Source organism: Brassica napus, chromosome A7 (assembly GCF_020379485.1).
Source record: "Brassica napus cultivar Da-Ae chromosome A7, Da-Ae, whole genome shotgun sequence".
NCBI classification, from domain to species: Eukaryota; Viridiplantae; Streptophyta; class Magnoliopsida; order Brassicales; family Brassicaceae; genus Brassica; species Brassica napus.
Genome location: NC_063440.1, coordinates 5,216,539 through 5,241,162, shown reverse-complemented (window position 1 = coordinate 5,241,162; position 24,624 = coordinate 5,216,539). Strand labels below are relative to the sequence as shown.

Below are 24,624 nucleotides of genomic sequence, written 5' to 3'. Positions count from 1 at the left end.
AGTGACTTAATTGTTCTCTCTTATTATGCAACACGTTATCAACTCGAAGCTTTGACTAACTGTAGTTTATCAATCCGAAAGTTCTTAAACCAGTTGAAGTAATGTTTAAATTTACGTATTTCAATATACTTCATTTATTTAAATTTTTATTATTGTTCCGGAGTGAGAGGATAGGTCTTCTCTGTTTATTTTTTGGGATGATAGGCGTTATCTTTCCTGACTGATCGTTATGGTAGGCTATGCCTTCACGATCAGAGAAACACGTGGTACGCTTTGCCTCCGTTAATCGAAAAAAATGTTACGTGGAAGGCTTTGCCTACGTAAATAAAAAGAAAAGGTCAAAAATGGTAGACTAAGTCTCTTCGGACCTTAAAATAAGTAAAAGTCAAAATAGTATACCATGTCTATGACTTCTCGGATCATGTGGTAGGCTGAGCCTCCCGATTTTATTTATGCTATTTAAACTTCTGCAATTTAATTTATGCATTTATTTTATGCCTTTAATTTCTGCATTTAAATTCTCGTCTTTATTATAATATTATTTTATGAATAATGTTATCATGTGAGTTTTGACAAAGCTCGAAATTAATGCGCTGGATATTACGAGAAACAATTATAAGACTTGGGCATTGGGTGCAAAGATGCACCTAAGAGAAAATGAGCTTTGAGAAATCATCGATATAAACTATATCAGATGAGAAAAAAAAGCCATGATATTTACACCAATTCAAGGATGGTTTTGAATATCAGGTGTATCATGAAAAAAAGATCTAGAAGATCTTTGATGATTAAATCCTTGAAAGAGAGGACCGAAGTTGATGTATATCATCCGAATAAACTGAAAAAAAAAAGAAAAAAATGAAATCATGATACTAAACCATCAAGTCGGTCCTACTAGAAAATGACGAGAATGTGGATGCGGTAGAAACCGCAATCATGGTCGTGGAAGAGAGCGAGGAAGAAGATTCAGGCCCTATAAAATAATTAGAACTTCCACGAAAATGAAAGTGGCCGGGTGATAAAAGGCAAACAAAAAAGGTTTGCTACAGATGCGGCAAGAAAGAATTTTGGGTACGTATTTGTCGTATTCCCAAATATTTAGCCGATCTGTATCGAGAATCAAAAAGAAAAAGAGAAATGAAGTATTTTAAACTTCATCTCTTCTGAGCCCAAACCATCTTTCGTAGCTTGAATGCTCATCTTGTTGATTTAGATTTTCTGGTTGGTCCGGAAAATGAAAATTAAAAGATCAATGTGATATGAGAATTATTTTCCTGAATAAGATTTTGAAGATTGAGGATGTAGATAGATATACTTGGCAAATATTGAGTCATCTACATGACTACTAAACGTAACACAAATATATCTCCTCTCTCAAAATAAATAAGTATAGTATTTAGTAATATAAACATATTATTGGCTCTAGAGGAGCTTACGATGAAAAGACATGCATAAAAAAAGATGACAAAATTATAATTGAGTGGTAAACCTGAAGTTTACTGATATATAGCCATCTCCAATAATGTTATCGACATTATTGTGAAATGTTGAAAAACCAGAAGTTTTTCACATACATATAGCATGTCAAGAAAATAAAGAAAACCATCATGGGTGATGAATCATTAAACAAGTTCACAATATGTGATTTCTTTAAGCAGACCCCAAATTAAGATCTCACTCTAAAGGATTTGAAACATAATTCATTCCAAATGGGAAAACTGAATATCTTATTGGTTCTAGAGTGGGATTCAGTACGAGATTTTAGACATGGAGTGTCATCATCTCGAGGGGGAAAATTAAAGAATCCTAGTGAATGGGACATTAAGAAAATATGTTCGCACTTGAAAAAGAACTTGATAAAGTAAATTCAAGTAAGATAATCCCCATGATCGGGTGTTAATAAAGACATATACAATCCAGAGAGATAAAGTATATGGATTCTTAGAAATATGCTCGCAAGTTTGCTACAAGCATATAATAAGCTAATGAAATGAAATATGTGAAATGGATTACAGTGAAAAGTAGAATAATCCATTTACAAAATACCTGCCAGACATTTTGATGAAATAATGAAATCTCATATTCCAGCTGAAAATGCTCCAATAAGAAAATGTGTCCTAAAAGGACGATATATGAGTCTATATCACGCTGGAGACGTGATAGACGACTTTGGTTCAAGAGAGTCCTCGAAAAGGAGCAAAAATATGAATATAGGATGAATCTCATGATGAAACCGTTGATATGGTTAATATTACAGTCAGGTACCTGGGTAAATCATCAATAACGATAAAGAGATCTCGATTAACCATATCAGTACGGATAAAAAGATGGATCCAAAGAGAAAATAGATTGTTGACAATAAAAGGAAAAAGCGCTATATAAATAAGTATTATTAATTTACCTCTATGTGTGAGGGTAGAGTGAATTAATCGGCCATCAATTCGATATAAAGCTCGTTAGAAAAACGAGAGATTTTTGGATCAAAAGTCCAAGGTATAGTTCTCCAGAGAATGAAATGAAAGATGATCTTGAGGTATGAAAAACGGCTTGTTCCGAGGTCACTGGAGAAAATTTAAAATAGATGCAATATATTGAAATGTCTGGCAGGAGAAAAATGACTTGAGTTGCATCTCGATATTTAGTAGTCTCTGGAGAGTTAAAGATGCTCTCGGGAATGTATAAAACTCTAGAAGAGTTAGAGCAAGCCGTATATAAGGTATCTTGAACCAGTAACTGGTGATGTATTTACGGCACGATTTGCCGATTGCCATTTTAATGAGAATGAATTCCAGCGTTAGGGGAATTACATGGTGTACACATTCGTTGTTACACTTTGGTCCCCCTACAAATCAAAGAGAGCTGAAAGTTCAGGAAATTGTGCATTTGCATATTTTGGCAAACCAGTTACCAAATGTATTCACAGATACGACATGATATACCCGCTGAAATGTTCCATCAAAAGTTGATGTTTCTAAAGAACAAAGTGATGGTAACAAAATAAATGAACCTAGGGTTCAGTTAAAGAGGGCGAGACTACCGGGTTCTAGAGATAAAAACCCCCAAAAGAAATTGGTTGAGAAAATTTGCAAGGTTCCAGAAGAACCTGATATTATAAGGTGTCTGAAAGAAGGCATAAGTGGAAAGGTTCTAGAAGAACCTGGTATTGAAAGGTGTCTGAAAGAAGCCATAAGTGGAAAGATTCTAGAAGAACCTGATACTGAAAAATGTCTGAAAGAAGGCATAGATGAAAAGATTCAAAATGAACCAAATAAAGATGATCCAGATGATGAAAATAGAACATAAAAGAATGAGATTTCCATCAACTACACTCTTGATAAAAAGTTATAAGATAAAATATGTTGATGGAATGTTCTCATTTTCTGTGTCCAAAGATATCGATCACGAAAGTGATGATCCGATCTAAGGTCCATTTTGGAGTGTTAAAAAACATGATTGGGAGGAGTGGCAGAAGGCCATTCGAATTGAATTATTCTCCCTAAATAAAAAGAACGTCTTTGGACCTATAGTCATAACGCCTGAGAATATAAATGTTGTTGGGTATAAGTGGGTATTCGTGAGAAAAGTAACACGATATAAAACCTAATTAGTTGCCCAAGGTTTTTCTCAGAGACCGAGAATTGATTTTGAGGAAACATATTCTTCGGTAATGGATGCAATTACGTTTAGATTTTTATGAGCCTAACGGCATCTAAAAATATTGAAATGCATCTCATGAACTTTGTGACTACCTATTTGTATGGATCGTTGGATGACGATATTTATATGAAACTCTCTGAGGGATTGAAAATTTCAGGGGCATTGAAAGAAAAATCCAGGGAGATTTGTTTGGTCAAGTTACAGCGATCACTTTGCAGATTAAAGCAATCCGGACGCATGTTGTACAATCGCTTAAGTGTATATCTTTTGAGTAAAAGATATGTGAATAATGCGATATGTCCATGCGTTTTTATAAAGAAATCGTCATATGGCTTTGTGATCATTGCTGTATATGTAAATGACCTGAACATAATTGGAACTCAAAAGGAGGTTGATGATGCTCGAACTCATATGAAAGAGGAGTTTGAAATGAAAGATCTCGGCAAGACAAAGTTTTGTCTAGGGCTCCAGATAGAGCATTTCCGAGAAGAAATATTTGTGCATCAATCAAACTATACAAAAAGGTTATTGAAACGCTTTTGTATGAATAAAGCGACTCCTTTGAGTACTCCATAGTAAATTGATCTCTCGATGTTAAAAGAGATGTTATTTTAGAAGATCTTGGTAAGATCTTATATAAATAAGTACTTTGGAGAGTTAAGAATGTTATCCTCTGGACTATATTGTACGAAAATAACCATGACTGAGTCCTATGTCGTGGTAAACATGAAGTTTACTGATAGATTTATAATCTGGCATGAGAGGCTAGGACATCCTGGGCCGTTCCACCCACCGTGCGGACCGTTTAAGTATTTCATGGTAATGATTGACGCATCTAGTGGATGGTCAAGTGTGTCTCTTTTGACGACACGAAATATGGCTTTCGCAAAGTTCATCGCCCAGATTATAAAGCTGAGAACGCAGTTCTCAGAGTATGCCATTAAAAAAGTAATGCTTGATAATGCTGGTGAATTTACATCGCAAGCCTTTGATGATTATTGTATGTCAATGGGGATTGATGTAAAGCATCCGTTCCCCATGTTCATACACAAAGTGGCATGGCTGAGTCATTGATAACACAGTTGCAGTTGATTGCAAGACCGTTAGTCTTGAGAACAAAACTCCCAATTTCTGTATGAGGACATGCTATATTGCATGCGGCTGCACTGGTTCTGTTAAGACCGAGTGCTTATCATAAGTACTCCCCATTCCAATTAGCATCTGGGCAAGAGCCAGATATATCCTATCTCCGTGTCTTTGGGTGTGCGGTCTATGTTCCGATAGCTCCGCCACAAAGAAAAAAAAATTGGTCCACAAAGGAGATTGGGAATATATGTGGGTTATACGTCACCAAGTATTAATAAGATATCTGGAACCAGTAACTGGTGATATGTTTACGGCACGATTTGATGATTGCAATTTTAATGAGGATGAATTTCAAGAGATTACATGGCGTACACCGTCGTTGTTATACCTTGATCCCCCTACAAATCAAAGAGAACTGGAAGTTCAGAAAATTGTGCATTTACATAATTTGGCAAACCAGTTACCAGATGCGTTCACAGATACAAGAAGGGTGACGAACTCATGTATACCCACTGAAAATGTTCCATCAAGAATTGATGTTCCTAAAGAACAAACTGATGGAAAAAAAATGAATGAACCTCGGGTTCAGTTAAAGAGGGGGAGGACAGCGGGTTCTAAAGATAAAAATCCCCGAAAGAAAAAGAAATTGGATGAGCTAAATAGTAAGGTTCGAGAAGAACCTGATTATGAAAGATGTCTGAAAGAAGAAATAAATGGAAAGGTTCCAGAAGAACCTGATACTGAAAAATGTCTGAAAGAAGGCATAGATAAAGATGGTCCAGATGACGAGAAGGGAACATAAAAGTGTGAGATTTTCATCAACTACACCCGAGATGAAAAGATATAGATCAGAAATAAGATAAAAGATGTTGATGGAATGTTCTCCTTTTCTATGTCCAAAGAGATCGATCATGAAAATGATGATCCCGATCTAAGGTCCATTTTAGAATGTCAGAAAAGACATGATTGGGAGGAGTGGAAGAAGACCATTCAAATTGAATTACTCTCCCTGAATAAAAGAAGTGTCTTTGGACCTATAATCATAACGCTTGAGAATATAAATCCTGTTGGGTTTAAGTGGGTATTCGTGAGAAAAGTAAATGAGAAGAATGAAGTAACATGATATAAAGCCTGATTAGTTGCCCAAGGTTTTTCTCAGAGACCGGGAATTGATTTTGAGGAAACGTATTCTCCGGTATTGGATGCAATTACATTTAGATTTTTGATGAGCCTAACGGCGTCTAAAAATCTTGAGATGCATCTTATGGACGTTGTGACTGCATATTTGTATGGATCGTTGGGTAACAATATTATATGAAGCTCCTTGAGGGATTGAAAATGCCTGAAGCATTAAAAAAAAGTTCAGGGAGATTTGTTGGGTCAACTTACAGCGATCACTTTATGGATTAAAGCAATCCGGACGCATGTGGTACAATCTCTTAGAGCATCTCCAAAAAAGAACTCTATTTTGAAGTTTCCAAAACTCTATATTTGAAGTTTAAAGGTGTTTTTCTCCAAAAGCAAAACTTCAAACTCAACTTCAAAACTATTTGTATTTTATAATATGGTCCTTATATTTGTCATAACTAATTTGAATTCACAAAACTTTTGTAAATAACTAGCACATATATAAACATATTACAAGAATATTAATTAATAAAATATTCTATTAAAATATAAAATTTTAAACAAAATAACTTAATTAATATCTTTTGAGTAAAGGATATGTGAATAATGCGATATGTCCATGCGTTTTTATAAAGAAATCGTCATATGGCTTTGTGATCATGCTGTATATGTAGATGACCTGAACATAATTGAAACTCAAAAGGAGGTTGATGATGCTCAAACTCATATGAAAGAACAGTTCAAAATGAAAGATCTCGGCAAGACAAAATGTTGTATTGGGCTCCAGATTGAGCATCTCCGAGAAGGAATATTTGTGTGTCAAACAATCTATACGAAAAGTTTATTGAAACGCTTTCGTATGGACAAAGCGACTCCTTTGAGTACTCTAATGATTGGTAGATCTCTCAATGTTGAGAGTGATCCTTTTAGGCCCTGCGAAGATAGCAAGAAGATATTAGGTCTAGAAGTACCTTATATGAGTGCTATCAGTGGGCTGTTATATCTTGCAAACTGTACCAGACCAGATATAGCTTTTGCTACTAATCTACCAGCGAGATATAGTTCTGCTGCTACTCGCAGGCATTGGGACAGAATAAAGCACTTATTCCGTTACCTTTAAGGTACATTTGATTTAGGGTTAATGTATTTTCGAAAATCCAAGTTTGGTAGGGTTGGTTTTGCAGATGCAGGATACTTATAGGATCCTCATAAGGCTCGATCGCAAACCGGCTATGTTTTCGATCTCTTGAAGGTCCCAGAAATAAACTCTGGTTGCGATATCTTCGAATCATGCTGAAACTATTGCGTTTCACGAAGCAAGTCGAGAATGTGTGTGGCTTCGGTCATTGAGTCACCACATACAAGAATCAAGCAGAATAGTCAACGAGAAAGAGCCGACAAAACTTTTTGAGGATAATTCGGCTTGTGTTGCTCAACTCAAGGAAGGCTACATTAAGAGCGACAAAACAAAGCACATCCCTCCAAGATTTTTCTCGTACATAAGGGAGCTCGAGAAAAATAAAGTAGTGGACATCGAGTATGTACGGTCATGCGAAAATCCGGCTGACTTATTCACCAAAGCTCTTCCGACTACAACATTCCGAAAACATGTCTACGATATCGGAATGCAGCATTTGCGTGACTTGTGAAGAAAAAGCTATGTCCATTATTTTAAGGGGGATATTACGGCAGTGTACTCTTTTTTCCTTGTCATGGTTTTTGTCCCAATGGATTTTTCCATGACCAGGTTTTTAATGAGGCACTACGTAATACAAGATGGCAAATCAAGGGGGAGTGTTAAAGATAATGATTCTCCATCTATCTACACGTATTGGGCACTTGTCCTTATACAAAGTGACTTGTGCATCATCATCCTCCAGATGTCATCCTTATATTTTTGTCCTTTTCTTTATTGGTTTGCTATAAATAGCACTTCCTCCTTTTGGGTTTGTAACGTGAAACAATAAGAAAAAATTAATCATCAAATCACAACTTCCTCTCTCCTTTTACGTTTCCAGATAACACAAGAAAAATAATAAAAAGCTCACCTTTATTCTCTTTCTTGCGACACACACACATAATTATTATATCATCTCTCTCACTTACGTTCACCTTCTTTCTCCTTTTTATTATATACAAAGAAAATATATATAAATACAAAACCCTTTCACTTATATTATACAACACGTTATCAGCACGAAGATCTGACCAACTGAACACGAGCTCTCATATACCGGTGAAGTCTATCAATCCGGAAGCTCTAACCAACTGAAACTTATCAATCCAGAAAGTTCTTAAACCAACCGAGGTAATGCTTAAATTTATGTATTTCAATATACTTAATTTATTTAAATTTTATTATTATTTCCGAGTGAGAGGCTGGACCATCTCCATCTATTTTTCAGGATGATAGGCGATGTCTTCCCCGACTGATCCTTATGGTAGGCTATGCCTTCACGATCAAAGAAACACGTGGTAGGCTTTGCTTCTGTTAAATAAAAGAAAAGGTCAAAAATGGTAGACTAAGTCTCCTTGGACCTTGAATAAATAAAAGTCAAAATGGTAGACCATGTCTCCTCGGACTTTGAAAAATGATCAATATGGTAGTCTATGACTCCTTGGATTATGTAGTAGGCTGAGCCTCTTGATTTTATTTATGCTATTTAAATTCCTGCAATTTAAATTTCTGCAATTTTAGTTTTTTCTTTTATTTTATGCCTTCAATTATTGCATTTAAATTATGCATATAAATTCTCTTGTTTACTATATTTATATTATTATTCTATGAATACAGTTATCATGTCGAATTTGACAAAGCTCGAAATTAATGCCTTGGATATTACGGGAAATAATTATATGACCTGGGCAGTGGGTGCAAAGATGCACCTGAGAGGAAACCGACTTTTGGAAACCATCGATAGTTCAAAAACGGTGTCGTATTTGCATGCGGCTGCACTGGTTCGTTTAAGACCGAATGCATATCATAAGTACTCCCCATTACAATTGACATCTGGGCAAGAGCCAGATTATCCCATCTCCGTGTCTTTGGGTGTGTGGTCTATGTTCTGATAGCTCCGCCACAAAAAAAAAAAATGGGCCCACAAAAGAGATTGGGAATATATGTGGGTTATACGTCCCCAAGTATAATAAGATATTTGGAACCACTAACTGCTGATATGTTTATGGCACGATTTTCCGATTGCCATTTTAATGAGGATGAATTTCCAGCGTTAGGGGGAGGAATTGGTAAAATTTCTTAACAGATTACATGGCGTACACCGTCATTGTTACACATTGATCCCCCTACGAATCAAAGAGAACTGGAAATTCAGAAAATTGTGCATTTGCATACTTTGGCAAACCACTTACCAGATGCGTTCACAGATACAAGAAGGGTGACGAAGTCATGTATACCCGCTGAAAATGTTCCATCAAGAGTTGATGTTCGTAAAGAACAAACTGCTGGAAACAAAATGAATGAACCTCGGGTTCAGTTAAAGAGGGGGAGGCCAGCGGGTTCTAAAGATAAGAATCCCCGAAAGAAAAAAAAATTGGATGAGCAAATAGTAAAGTTCAAGAAGAACCGGATATTAAAAGATGTCTTAAAGAAGACATAAATGGAAAGGTTCCAGAAGAACCTGATACTGAAAAATGTCTGAAAGAAGGCATAGATAAAGATGGTCCAGATGGCGAGAAGGGAACATAAAAGTATGATATTTCCATCAATTATGCCCGAGATGAAAAGATATGGATCGGAAATAAGATAAAATATGTTGATGGAATGTTCTCTTTTTTTGTGTCCAAAGAGATTGATCATGAAAATGATGATCCCGTTCCAAGGTCCATTTTAGAATGTCATAAAAGACATGATTGGGAGGAGTGGAAGAAGGCCATTCAAATTGAATTAGTCTCCCTGAATAAAAGAAATGTCTTTGGACCTATAGTCGTAACGCCTAAGAATATAAATCTCGTTGGGTTTAAGTGGGTATTTGTGAGAAAAGTAAATGAGAAAAATGAAGTAACACGATATAAAGCCCGATTAGTTGCCCATGGTTTTTCTCAAAGACCGGGAATTGATTTTGAGGATACGTATTCCTCGGTAATGGATGCAGTTACATTTAGATTTTTGATGAGAAGATATTAGGTCCAGAAATACCTTATATTAGTGCTATCAGTGGGCTGTTATATCTTGCAAACTGTACCAGACAAGATATAGCTTTTGCTACTAATCTACTGGCGAGATATAGTTCTGCTCCTACTCGCATGCATTGGGATGGAATAAAGCATTTATTCCGTTACCTTCAAGGTATAGTTGATTTAGGGTTAATGTATTTTAGAAAACCCGAGTTTGGTGTGGTTGGTTTTGCAGATGCAGGATACTATTCAGATCCTCATAAGGCTCGATCAAAAACCGGCTATGTTTTTACAATTGGTAGAACCGCGATCTCTTGGCGGTCCCAAAAAAAAACGCTGGTTGCGACATCTTTGAATCATGCTGAAACTATTGCGCTTCACGAAGCATGTCGAGAATGTGTGTAGCTTCGGTCAATGAGTCACCACATACAAGAATCAAGCAGAATAGTAAACAAGAAAGAGCCGACGAATTTTTTTGAAGATAATTCGGCTTGTGTTGCTCAACTCAAGGAAGGCTACATTAAGAGCGACAGAACAAAGCACATCCCTCCAAGATTTTTCTCGTACATAAGGGAGCTCGAGAAAAATAAAGAAGAATACATAAGGGACATCGAGTATGTACGATCATGCGAAAATCCGGCTAACTTGTTCACCAAAGCTCTTCCGACTACAACATTCCGAAAATATGTCTACGGTATCCGAATGCGGAATTTGCGTGACTTGTGAAGAAAAAGATATGTCCATTATTTTCAGGGGAAGAGAACGGCAGTGTATTCTTTTTCCGTTGTCATGGTTTTTGTCCCAATGGGTTTTTCTATTACCAGGTTTTTAACGAGGCACTACGTAATAAAAGATGGAAAATCAAGGGGGAGTGTTAATGATTATGATTCTCCATATTTCTACATGTATTGGACACTTGTCCTTACACAAAGTGACTTTTGCATATGTCATCTTTATATTTTTATCCTTTTCTTTATTGGTTTGCTATAAATAACACCTCTCCTTTTGGGTTTGTAACGTGAAACAATAATAATAAATTAACCATCAAATCAGTCATATCTCTCTCTCTCTCTCACGACCTATCTCACTTTTCCTTTGTTTCTTTTAAATCATTATACAAACAATAAAATATACAGAAAATCTCCCTCAGTTATATTATTCACAACATGTTGGATAATAATAGGTGAGTGTTTATATATCAGAGAATTTTTTATTGTTTTTATATATATATTGTTTATATATATATATATATATTATATATATATATATATATGATTTTTTGTTTGTGAGATAACGTAAAGAGAGAAATTATGAGAGGGTATATGAGATTATTATTATTGAGTTTTGATACAACTTCTATTTATAGGAGTAGAGATGGTCAATTAATAACCAGATATTTCTACAACAATTATATAAAATGGCGAGATATTTAGTGTCTATAAAAATAAAAAACCTTAATGGATAATCACTATATATTTGATATTACCTTCAATATTCCCCCTTGATTATCCATTGTGTATTACACAATGCCTCGTTAAAAACCTAGTCATGGAAAACTTCATTGGGATACAAACAATGACAAGGGAAAAATAATACACTGCCGTAATCTTCCCTTGAGAATAGTGGACCTAGCTCTCTCGTCACATGTCACGCAAATGCCGCATTTCGATACCATAGACGTGTTTTCGAAATGTTGTAGTGGGAAGAGCCTTTGTGAGCAAGTCAGCCGGATTGTCGCATGACCGTACATACTTGATATCCACCTCTTTATTTTTCTCGAGCTCCTTTATGTACGAGAAAAATCTTGGAGGGATGTGTTTTTTTTCTGTCACTCTTAATGTAGTCTTCTTTGAGTTGAGCGACACAAGCCGAATTATCTTCAAATATTTTCGTCGGCTCATTCTCGTTAACTATTCCGCTTGATTCTTGTATGTGATGACTCATTGACCGAAGCCACACACATTCTCGACATGCTTCGGAAAGCGCAATAGTTTATGTATGATTCAAAAATGTCGCAACCAGAGTTTGTTTCTGGGACCGCCAAGAGATCGCGGTTCCACCAATTATAAAACCATATCCGACTTGTCTTCGACTCTATAAATATCATGTATCTGCAAAACCATACCAAACTCGGGGTTTCTAGGATAAATAAATCCTAAATCAATACGTACCTTGGAGAACAAATATGTTCTCGACGCCGTTCTAATTTCCATAAATAGGAAATGAGCTATATCTCGCAAAGACATTAGTGTATAAAAGTATATTTAATCAAACACAACTTGCAAGATATATATATATATATATATATAAGCTCATATATGTTTTATTATCATTAGCATCTCCAAAGTACTTATTTATATAAGATCTTACCAGGATATTTAAACATCTCTTTCAACATCGAGAGATCTATTTACCATTGGAGTACTCAAAGGAGTCGATTTATTCATACAAAAGTGTTTCAATAACCTTTTCGTATGATTTAATTGATGCACAAATGCTCCACATCAATCCCCATTGACATACAATAATCATCAAATGCTTGCGATGTAAATTCACCAGCATTATCAAGCCTTACTTTCTTAATGGCATACTCTGAGAACTGCGTTTTCAGCTTTATAATCTGGGCGATGAACTTTGCGAAAGCCATATTTCGTGTCGTCAAAAGAGACACACTTGACCATCCACTAGATGCGTCAATCAATACCATGAAATACTTAAACGGCCCGCACGGTGGGTGGATCGGCCCAGGATGTCCTAGCCTCTCATGTCAGATTATAAATGTATCAGTAAACTTCATGTTTACCACGACATAGGACTCAGTCATGGTTATTTTCGTACAATATAGTCCAGAGGATAACATTCTTAACTCTCCAAAGTACTTATTTATATAAGATCTTACCAAGATCTTGTAAAATAACATCTCTTTTAACATCGAGAGATCTATTTACTATTGGAGTACTCAAAGGAGTTGCTTTATTCATACAAAAGCGTTTCAATAACCTTTTTGTATAGTTTGATTGATGCACAAATATTTCTTCTCGGAAATGCTCTATCTAGAGCCCTAGACAAAACTTTGTCTTGTCGAGATCTTTTATTTCAAACTCCTCTTTCATATGAGTTCAAGCATCATCAACCTCCTTTTGAGTTCCAATTATGTTCAGGTCATCTACATATACATCAATGATCACAAAGCCATATGACGATTTCTTTATAAAAACGCATGGACATATCGCATTATTCACATATCTTTTACTCAAAAGATATACACTTAAGCGATTGTACCACATGCGTCCGGATTGCTTTAATCTGCAAAGTGATCGTTGTAACTTGACCAAACAAATCTCCCTGGATTTTTCTTTTAATGCCCTTGGAATTTTCAATCCCTCAGGGAGTTTCATATAAATATCGTCATCCAACGATCCATACAAATAGGTAGTCACAACGTTCATGAGATGCATTTCAATATTTTTAGATGCCGTTAGGCACATAAAAAATCTAAACGTAATTGCATCCATTACCGAAAAATATGTTTCCTCAAAATCAATTCTCGGTCTTTGAGAAAAACCTTGGGCAACTAATTAGGTTTTATATCGTGTTACTTTTCTCACGAATACCCACTTGTACCCAACAAGATTTATATACTCAGACGTTATAACTATAGGACCAAAGACGTTCTTTTTATTTAGGGAGAATTATTCAATTCGAATGGCCTTCTGCCACTCCTCCCAATCATGTCTTTTAACATTCCAAAATGGACCTTGGATCAGGATCATCATTTTCATGATCGACAGAAAAGGAGAACATTCCATCAACATCTTTTATCTTATTTCAGATTCATAATTTTCGTAGTTGATGGAAATCTCATACTTTTTTTTTCCTTTTCGTCATCTGGATCATCTTTATTTATGCCTTCTTTCAAACATTTTTCAGTATCAGGTTCTTCTGGAACCTTTCCATTTATGTCTTCTTTCAGACATCTTTCAATATCTCTTTTGGAACCTTACTAATTTGCTCATTCAATTTATTTTTCTTTCGAGGATTTTTATCTTTAGAATCCGCTAGTCCCCCCCTCTTTAACTGACCCTAGGTTCATTTATTTTGTTACCATCAGTTTTTTCTTTAGGAACATCAACTCTTGATGGAACATTTCCAGAAGGTATATCATGTCGTATCTGTGAATACATTTGGTAACTGGTTTGCCAAATTATGAAAATGCACAATTTCCTGAACTTCCAGCTCTCTTTGATTTGTAGGGGGACCAAAGTGTAACAACGAATGTGTATACCATGTAATTTATTTAGGAATTTCTCAAATTCCTCCCCCTAACGCAGGAATTTATTCTCATTAAAATGGCAATCGAAAAATCATGCCATAAACATATCACCAGTTACTGGTTCAAGATACCTTATATACAGCTTGCTCTAAATCTTCTAGAGTTTTATACATTCTCGAGAGCATCTTTAACTCTCAAGGGACTCCTAAATATCAGGATGCAACTTAAGTCGTATTTGTCCTGCTAGACATATTAATATATTGCATCTATTTTAAATTTTCTCCAGTGACCTTGGAACAGGCCATTTTTAATACCTCAAGGTCATCTTTCACTTCATTCTCTGGAGAAATATATACCTTGGACTTTTGGTCCAAAAATCTCTCATTTTTCTCAACGAGCTTAATATCGAATTGATAACCAATCAGTTCACTGTACCCTCATACATAAAGGTAGATTCATAATCCTTATTTATATAGCGCTTTTTCATTTTATTGTCGACAATCTATTTTCTCTTTGGTTCCATCTTTTTATCCGTACTGATATGGTTAATCGAGATCTCTTTATCATCATCAATGATTTACCTAGGTACCTGACTGTACTATTAACCATATCAGCGGTCTCATCATGAGATTCATCATCTATTCATATTTTTGCTCCTTTTCGAGGACTCTTTGGAACCAAAGTTGTCTATCACGTCTCCAGCGTGTTATAGACTCATATATCATCTTTTTAGGACACAATTTCGTATTGGAGCATTTTCAGTTGGATTTCATCAAAATGTCGAGCAGGCATTTTGTAAATGGATTATTATACTTTTCATTGTAATCAATTTCACATATCTCGTTCCATCAGCTTATTATATGCTTCTAGCAAACTTGCGAGAATATTTCTAAGTATCCATATACTTTATCCTTCTGGATTGTATATGTCTTTATTAACACCCGATCATGGGAATCATCTTACTTGAATTTACTTTATCAAGTTCTTTTTCAAGTGCGAACATAATTTCTCAATGTCCCACTCACTAGGATTCTTTAATTCTCCGCCTCGAGATGATGACACTCCATGTCTAAAATCTTGTACTGAATCCCACTCTAGAACCAATAACATATTCAGTTTTCCCAATTTGGATGAATTATGTTTCAAATCCTTTAGAGTGATATCTTAATTTGGGGTCTGCTTAAAGAAATCACATATTGTGAACTTGTTTGATGATTCATCACCCATGATGGTTTTCTTTATTTTCTTGACATGCAATATGTGAAAAACTTATGGTTTTTCATAATTTCAGAATAATGTCGAGAAAATTATTTGGAGATGGCTATATATCAGTAAACTTCAGGTTTACCACTCAATTATAATTTTGCCATATTTTTCTTATGCATGGCTTTTCATCATAAGCTCCTCTAGAGCCAATAATATGTTTATATTACTAATTACTATACTTATTTATTTTGAGAGAAGAGAGATATTTGTTACCTTTAGTAGTCATGTACGATGACTCAATATTTGCCACGTATATCTACTCCATCCTGAATCTTCAAAATCTTATTCAGGAAGATAATTTGCCATGTATATCTACCACTCGATCTTTTCATTTTCATTTTCCGGACCAACCAGAAAATCTAAATCCACAAGATGAGAATTCAAGCTATGAAAGATGGTTCGGGCTATAAGAGATGAAGTTTAAAATACTTCATTTCTCTTTTTCTTTTTGGAATACGACAAATACGTACCCAAAATTCTTTCTTGCCGGATCTGTAGCAAACCTTTTCTGTTTGCCTTTTATCACCCGATCACTTTCATTTTTGTGGAAGTTATAATCATTTTATAGGGACGGAATCTTCTTCATCGTCCTCTTCCACGATTATGATAGCGGTTTCAACCGCATATACACCTATTTAAGGTGAGTTTGGTCTCGGGTGAAGTAAACAATACTAAAAATGGGTCGAACAGAGGTGTTTATTAGATTTCGAGATGATGTTACAAAGGTGGAGAAAGTAAAAGCAAGCCGGAGCTCGTGAGAGCTTAAACCGGAAAAGTACAAATAGCAGAGAGATGATTGTACGGATGATAAACCCTAATCTCGCCGCTAAGTTTGTGTAGCTAAGTGTCGATACCTTTCTCCTTTGCTTTCCTCTCCTTTTATACTCTGTTCGATTACCTTAACCTAATCTCTTTTTACTGATTGGGCTTTGTCGGCCCTTCGGGCCTGATTATGAGATGCTCGCTCTGAGACGTTTAGTCGATCAACCTCGCTTCGCTTGCTCTCCGTTTCGACTAACGGCGCTTCCTGGTTAAGTTGAAGCCTCGAGAATCGGCTTCTGCGCCGACGTCGACTCGGTTTGCTGGACTGGGCCCTTTGTTCGATGGGCTTTGTGGATGGGTTAAATCCATCCCCAACAGTAAGTCCCCCCCTGTTTATTGATGGTCGAGCAATCGATCTTCGATGAATTTGGTGTCTGTAGTTCGGAGAACAAAAGGTTCAATCCGAGCAAGTGACTGATCGTTGAGGAGTCAATCCGTTCAATCGATACTTCTCGATCGAGAGAATGGATTGACGCGTCCGTTTCTCACGCGTTGCGATCGTGAGATAAACGCTTACGGGTCGAGAAGACGGACCGGCGCATCTGTCGATCACGCGCCTGATTGGGTTTAGGCCCACTTAGGCCTTATTAGGCGTAATGATGACGCCTTGATCTCCGCGCTTATCTCTCCCTATAAATAGCTCCCCCCCTCTCCACTTCTTTTCATTTTTCTCCGCAGCGCTAAAGGTACTTTCTCTCTCTACGCTCCTTCTCTCTCTTTATCTCTGTTTTTAGATCTGCGATTATCCGAGATGTCGTCATCTCATCGTTTGACGCGAGAACAAAAGGGAAAGGGGGCGGTATCTTCTCGGGATTCTGACGGTATCCATCACGAAGCGATGATGGATATGGGAAATACGGACTTATCGCAGCGTCTCTTGGTCTCGGAAGCGAGAGAACAGTTCCGGGGTGATGACGACGGTCAAGAAGCGGTCGACATCTCGATTGTTCCGATCAGCTATTATCCCGGGAACATCTTCGCCGAGGAGAGCCCACTGGAGGTTTGGAGAATTCGACCTTCGGTCGTCGACGGACAAGATTGGTCCAACGTCGAGAGGACGAAGTCCACCGTGGAGTCGGTGGAGGCTATCCTCCGAGATCTCAATGCACACGGGGTCTCGTTCATCATTCCAAAGCGGGATCAGAGGCCTTGGTCGCCTCCGAAGGGGTATCAGTGCATTTACGAGTCATATTTCAGGAACGACACGAAGTTATGGTTCCCAATTCCCCGAATCGTCACGGCTTATGCTTTCCGCAGAGGAGTCGCTTTAAGCCAGTTGATGAACGGTTCTCTCCGGTTGATGGTCGTTTTATCGGTGATCGCGGCTGAGGCAGGGACATCGATGAGTGTGAGGTCGTTTGAAGAATTGACCTCAGTTTCGATTTCCGACGATGGGCTCGTCTCGACGAGGATGCGCCCAAACTATAACGTGGTCACGGGGTATCCGACCAAAACTTCAGACTGGCAGCGCTCGTACTTCTACGTGAAGTCGAACAGATCAGCGTTCGAAGAGCCTCCGAAGTCTGGTTACCGCGTTCTCTGGAATGCAGAGATGGGTACTGCACGCTGTCTTATGTGACGATTGTGGCGTGTGCTCGTCTAACGCGTATATTTTTTTTTGTAGTTGGTCACCCGAATCTTGCTACGTACCCCGAGGATTGGAAGGAGAGTGCTCGGATTGTCGCGTTGCAGAAGCAAGATCACTGGGAGGATTTTACTCGGGAGAGAATTCAAAGATCTGTAGAACGGATTGCGAGTCGTAAGTTCTCACTCCCCCTTTATGTTTCCTATCAAGCGAATAACATCTTATTAGGGATTTTCTTTTGCAGAGCATTGGATTTCGGATTCGCTTCCTCTCATCAATCGATCGACTTTGAAGCGGTTGTCTCTTTTTACACGAGCCGAGCAAAAGGAAATCAATCAGGCCCGAACAATGAAGCAACTGCCCGATCTTAGCCTTATTGCGGCGGGGAAGATAGGTGCCAAAAAGGGTACTGACGACTCTGCGGGGGTCGAGATTACGGACGCTGTCCCCGTTACCGCCGAGCGGGCGCCTACTGGTGGTTCTTCTCAGGGAAAGACCTCGAAGAAGAAGAGAAGCAAGGAGACTCGGAAGGAGTCCAATGAGATAGGTCAAACCGATCCGGATAACCCCTCTAAGAAGGGTAGTAAGAAGAGGAAAGCCGCGGAACCACCTGCAGAAGACGTTCCCAGGAAGAAGAAAACGAAGAAGCAAGATTTCTCCGTGCCCCGACCATCCTCGGTTTGCGAGGAGGAACTCCAGGCTTTGGTCCCTGACGCTACTCCCGAGGTTGGGACCTCGGATGATGATGAAAACGAGACCATCGCTTTGCGTCGGAGAAGACGAGAGGGCCTTCAGCAGAATCGCGGAGCCTTAGTGGGTGGTCAGGTCCTCTCGGAGACTCCAAAGGAGTTGCCAGCCTCTGAAAGACCGCGAGTCCCTCTGAGGGGCGACTCTTCGGCTCATATCACGGAAGGTTCTGAGACCCGTGTGTCCGGCCGTCCCAAGGAAACCCCGGAGGATGGGTTCAAGTTCGAGTTCAACCGAGAGCTCCCGCTGGCCTGTTACCCGGAGGATTGCGCTCGCTTGCTACGGCTAGTCAAAGGCGGTCCCGATCTGCTTCCTTCAGTGGGGGACCTCATCTTCAAAGATGAATATGAACAGGCTTCTTGCTCGTCGGTAAAGGTAAGTTGTTGCTCGTTTCCTTCTTCTCTGAACCTTAAATTATTTTGGCTAAGTCTTTTTTTTGTGTTTTGATCAGAGTCACGGCGGCTGGAATGTTCTGGTCGGGAAGTATGACTCAGCCCTTAGGCGGGCTAGAGAGCAGATCCGCGAGAGCGAAGAAGCCAAGAAGAAAGCGGAGGAGGCTCTTCGGGTGTCTTCGCGGGAAAAGACTGAAGCCATTGCTCGGGAGAGGTCTCTCAGGAAAGCGTTTGACGAGACGCGAACATCTGACGCGGCTGAATTGCAGATGTGTAAGGAGGCGATGAACAACCTTGAAGTTGTGGTGGACAAGCAGCGGAAGGAAAAGGTCGACCTAGAGAGAAGGATGGCCGCGGAATCACTTAGGCATTCCGAGGAGATGGCCAGGCTTCGGAAATCTCGTAGGTACGAGGTTACGCACGAGAGGATTCGCGTGTTGATCGCCATGATTGCTAAGGCCGAGAAACGCTTCCATAAGATTTCTCTTCGTGAGGACCAAAGGGACAAGTATGACGATGCTAGATGTGTCTACAGCCAAGCCTTTGGAACAAGGAAATGTCTCGAGCAGATTAAGGCCTCAGGTGTCGAGATCCCGCAGGAAACCATCGATTTCTTCGCTGGGCAAGAGAGGCATTATGAAGAGGAAGCAGAACGCTTGGAAGTAAAGGAAATTCCAGCAGAAGATCTTCGCCTCTCCCCGTTAGTGTTGGAGTCTCGGTTCCTGATCGAAGAGATTTGGCGTCAGCTCGACCCATTTGGATCGAACATTGGTTTGATCGATTCAGAGGCTGCCATTGCTCTTCGTACTCCCCTCGCCGACCGAGATCCCCGATCTGCAGATCCGACGGAGAAGCCCGCTCAGACGGCCGTATCTTCCAATCAGCACACCAACCAAGGTGTCGACCCGACGGAGCGAACATCAGTGGGACCGGTTGTTCAGAAGGACGGGGCTGTGCCTACCATCGTGCTGACCGATTCCTCTGCGAAGGCATCGAAGAATGCCAGCTCGTCGGCTTCCTCGTCGGAAGACCCGGGGAAGGGAGATGACCTTCCAACTGAGACGCCAGCTGCGAATGTTACTGAGTCAATCCCAACAAAGTTTGGCCGCGTCTCGGGTCCCGGAGAGGGTGACGGCAGTGGCGACAAGGATCCTCCTGTGGTCGATTAATAATCAATGTTGTTTGTTGTAACTTCTTTCGCTTTTTTTTTTGTAGCCTTGATTCCTCGGAATCTATGAACTCAACATTCTGTAAAAACTTTGAAATTTCTATTAAGTGTTTGTTCTTTATGTGGGTTACGGATAACAGCTAACAACTCAGTAGATTATGAAATTATTCGTTGCTCGTTAATTCGATCCCGCTATTCTTTCTTTCAATAAGTCGGGAGCAAATTAAGACAAGAATTCTAAATAAGTTTCCGAGGGAAAGGTTTCTGGACGCGACACGGTAATCGAGAGAAATAAGGTCGGCCAACTCATTATTCTTCGATTTGTGACAAGGTCCGAAATTCCACTCGTGAGTTTGGTCAATGATTTTCATCATTGGTGACTCTGTTTTTCCCTTCGTTCAACATCTGATCAGGATATGTTCGATTAATTGGGCGAGTGCTCGTGCGCCGCTTTCGAGTTAAGGGGCTGGCATCGTTTGCTCGTTAGATAAACGAGACGAGTAAAAAGTTTTTTTTTTTGTTTGTTTGGGGCTGGAACCCGTAGAGGGGATGCCTACGTACCTCCGAGGAGGATCAAGCCTTTCGTAGTTCGTTTTGGTCCAAGTAAAAGTGGCTTGGTAGTCATTTTTACTTGGTCGAGTAGAAGTGACCGTAGGGTGCATCTACTCATGTTTTTTTTTTTTTTTTTTTTTTTTTTGCGAGTAAAACGGTGATGTAGATCATTTTACTCGTTCTGAAAGGTTACTCGTTTTACGAGTAAAAACGACGAAGATGTGTTGGGGTCAAAAACGGTTACGACGGAATTACCACCCGAAAATCCTCGGAGATCGTATTTCCGAAAGAGTTAGTAAAAGAAGGGATGTAATTTTCGTCGAAATAACCTATACGAGGTTTTTACGAAGAAGTATCCTTTGGGATTCAAACCAGACCCGAGCCAAGTTCGGTCGCTACGTAGCGACCGAGCGATCGTCCCGCTCGGTCGCTACGTAGCGACCGAGCTCGAGCCAAAGCTCGGTCGCTACGTAGCGACCGAGCGATCGTCCCGCTCGGTCGCTACGTAGCGACCGAGCTCGAGCCAAGCTCGGTCGCTACGTAGCGACCGAGCGATCGTCCTGCTCGGTCGCTACGTAGCGACCGAGCTCGAGCCAAGCTCGGTCGCTACGTAGCGACCGAGCGATCGTCCCGCTCGGTCGCTACGTAGCGACCGAGCTCGAGCCAAGTTTGGTCGCTACGTAGCGACCGAGCGATCGTCCCGCTCGGTCGCTACGTAGCGACCGAGCTCGAGCCAAGCTCGGTCGCTACGTAGCGACCGAGCGATCGTCCCGCTCGGTCGCTACGTAGCGACCGAGCTCGAGCCAAGCTCGGTCGCTACGTAGCGACCGAGCTCGAGCCAAGCTCGGTCGCTACGTAGCGACCGAGCGATCGTCCCGCTCGGTCGCTACGTAGCGACCGAGCTCGAGCCAAAGCTCGGTCGCTACGTAGCGACCGAGCGATCGTCCCGCTCGGTCGCTACGTAGCGACCGAGTTCGAGCCAAGCTCGGTCGCTACGTAGCAACCGAGCGATCGTCCCGCTCGGTCGCTACGTAGCGACCGAGCTCGGGCCAAAGCTCGGTCGCTACGTAGCGACCGAGCGATCGTCCCGCTCGGTCGCTACGTAGCGACCGAGCTCGAGCCAAGCTCGGTCGCTACGTAGCGACCGAGCGATCGTCCCGCTCGGTCGCTACGTAGCGACCGAGCTCGAGCCAAGCTCGGTCGCTACGTAGCGACCGAGCGATCGTCCCGCTCGGTCGCTACGTAGCGACCGAGCTCGAGCCAAGCTCGGTCGCTACGTAGCGACCGAGCGATCGTCCCGCTCGGTCGCTACGTAGCGACCGAGCTCGAGCCAAAGATCGGTCGCGGTGTAGCGATTGAACCTTTCCGAACATCGATACGACAACAGTCCTTGCATTCTCGTCAAACCTTCGAATGCTATCTCCCGAAGACCGTGGCAAGCTCAGTCCATTTTTCCCGCTATTCTAATCCATCGATCAGAACTTCGATTAGAAACCGCGGAAAACTCGTAGTAAACGTGTCGAGTCGGAAGACGGCCCAAAGGGACCTAAAACACGACTCGAGGCCCATCCTACGATTTTTTCTAACCAAAAGCCCGTGGACCACAGCATGGTTCACGCTTGGCCCACGAGGAAAGATAAATGTCAAACCAGACCCGAGCCAAGTTCGGTCGCTACGTAGCGACCGAGCGATCGTCCCGCTCGGTCGCTACGTAGCGACCGAGCTCGAGCCAAAGCTCGGTCGCTACGTAGCGACCGAGCGATCGTCCCGCTCGGTCGCTACGTAGCGCCCGAGCTCGAGCCAAGCTCGGTCGCTACGTAGCGACCGAGCGATCGTCCCGCTCGGTCGCTACGTAGCGACCGAGCTCGAGCCAAGCTCGGTCGCTACGTAGCGACCGAGCGATCGTCCCGCTCGGTCGCTACGTAGCGACCGAGCTCGAGCCAAGCTCGGTCGCTACGTAGCGACCGAGCGATCGTCCCGCTCGGTCGCTACGTAGCGACCGAGCTCGAGCCAAGCTCGGTCGCTACGTAGCGACCGAGCGATCGTCCCGCTCGGTCGCTACGTAGCGACCGAGCTCGAGCCAAGCTCGGTCGCTACGTAGCGACCGAGCGATCGTCCCGCTCGGTCGCTACGTAGCGACCGAGCTCGAGCCAAAGCTCGGTCGCTACGTAGCGACCGAGCGATCGTCCCGCTCGGTCGCTACGTAGCGACCGAGCTCGAGCCAAGCTCGGTCGCTACGTAGCGACCGAGCGATCGTCCCGCTCGGTCGCTACGTAGCGACCGAGCTCGAGCCAAAGCTCGGTCGCTACGTAGCGACCGAGCGATCGTCCCGCTCGGTCGCTACGTAGCGACCGAGCTCGAGCCAAGCTCGGTCGCTACGTAGCGACCGAGCGATCGTCCCGCTCGGTCGCTACGTAGCGACCGAGCTCGAGCCAAAGCTCGGTCGCTACGTAGCGACCGAGCGATCGTCCCGCTCGGTCGCTACGTAGCGACCGAGCTCGAGCCAAGCTCGGTCGCTACGTAGCGACCGAGCGATCGTCCCGCTCGGTCGCTACGTAGCGACCGGGCTCGAGCCAAAGTTCGGTCGCGGTGTAGCGATTGAACCTTTCCGAACATCGATACGACACCAGTCCTTGCATTCTCGTCAAACCTTCGAATGCTATCTCCCGAAGACCGTAGCAAGCTCAGTCCATGTTTCCCGCTATTCTAATTCATCGATCAAACTTCGATTAGAAACCGCGGAAAACTCGTAGTAAACGTGTCGAGTCGGAAGACGGCCCAAAGGGACCTAAAACACGACTCGAGGCCCATCCTACGATTTTTTCTAACCAAAAGCCCGTGAACCACAGCATGGTTCACGCTTGGCCCACGAGGAAGGATAAATGTCAAGTTTCCGCGGATAAATACGGAAGTTTTGAAGATAATTGTGAAGATCGGGAAAAATGGAATATCTCCATTTTTTGCTATGACGGCTTAAGGGCAGAAGAGTAAAAGCGTAAACCGACCTTGGAGCTAGTATATAAGGAGTCCTAGGCGAGGAGCAGAAAGAAGAACTTTTCAGAGCAAACTTAGCACTTAGAGCGATTTAGGCAACTTTCCGTTTTTGTTATTTCGAGCTGCGACTCAATTAGGTTTAGCCGTCTTAGGGTTGCTAGAACTAGGAATCTCGCCGACAGCTCTCGAGCCCAGGCTTATACCTTGTTGTAACGCTCATACGCAGATTCGGAATAAGATCTACTTTGCTCTCTTTTCGATTTCTTATTTTTATCGTTGTTATTCTCGTGTTCTGATTGCTTGACGTGTGGTAATTAACAGATATCCGGGTCCTCTGGGAAACTAGGGTTTTCTTAGTTTCCTTATTTAAACGGAAATCGACAGTGCGAATTTCGGTTCCCACAGTTTGGCGCTAGAAGGAGGGGGCCTTACGGATCAATCTAACCCGCAAAAGCCACACACAGTCAGACATGTCAACCAACGACGCGGATAACGTGCAAACTCCCCTTAACGGAGGCAGCGGCACCGATCTCCACACTCCGGTAGCGGACGTATCTGCGGCCAACGCGCAAGCCAACGCCGCGACTCTCGAGGAGTTTAAAAAGATGTTCGCCACCTATGAAAAAAGGTCGGAAGAACAGGATAAGCTCGTGAATACCTTGACCAAACAGGTTGAAACCTTAACGGCAAGGACCCAAGCTATCCGTCCCCGCGGAACCACCAAAATCCGCGGGAAGAGGCTCGACTTCGCCACCCCACTCGATAGAGCAGGAGTCGCGCGGGAACGACCTTCCGGTCAAAACCCTAGCGAGAAATCTCC

At 41.5% G+C, this 24,624-nt stretch overlaps 1 protein-coding gene and 1 long non-coding RNA gene across 2 annotated transcripts; both read left to right on the top strand.

Moving 5' to 3' along the window:
- The first annotated feature begins 6,427 nt into the window (after nt 1-6,427).
- On the top strand, nt 6,428-17,628 carry LOC125576729. Its single transcript, XR_007315160.1, has 2 exons — nt 6,428-8,179; nt 8,277-17,628. It is a non-coding gene; the product is annotated as an uncharacterized LOC125576729 (long non-coding RNA).
- A 17-nt stretch (nt 17,629-17,645) lies between these two features.
- On the top strand, nt 17,646-20,259 carry LOC111200423 (meiosis-specific protein ASY2-like). Its single transcript, XM_048735452.1, has 4 exons — nt 17,646-17,922; nt 17,991-18,125; nt 18,196-19,073; nt 19,150-20,259. Exons 1-4 carry the CDS (start codon nt 17,646-17,648, stop codon nt 20,257-20,259), a joined length of 2,400 nt encoding a protein of 799 aa, XP_048591409.1.
- Nucleotides 20,260-24,624: the final 4,365 nt, after the last annotated feature.

What these genes read in the sequence shown, in the direction of transcription:
- LOC111200423 (XM_048735452.1), top strand. Translation starts at nt 17,646, where the DNA reads ATGAACGGTTCTCTCCGGTTGATGGTCGTTTTATCGGTGATCGCGGCT. An exon ending in TCTCTGGAATGCAGAGATGG is followed by an intron (nt 17,923 to 17,990) that starts GTACTGCACGCT and finishes TTTTTTTTGTAG; the next exon opens with TTGGTCACCCGAATCTTGCT. An exon ending in TGTAGAACGGATTGCGAGTC is followed by an intron (nt 18,126 to 18,195) that starts GTAAGTTCTCAC and finishes TTTCTTTTGCAG; the next exon opens with AGCATTGGATTTCGGATTCG.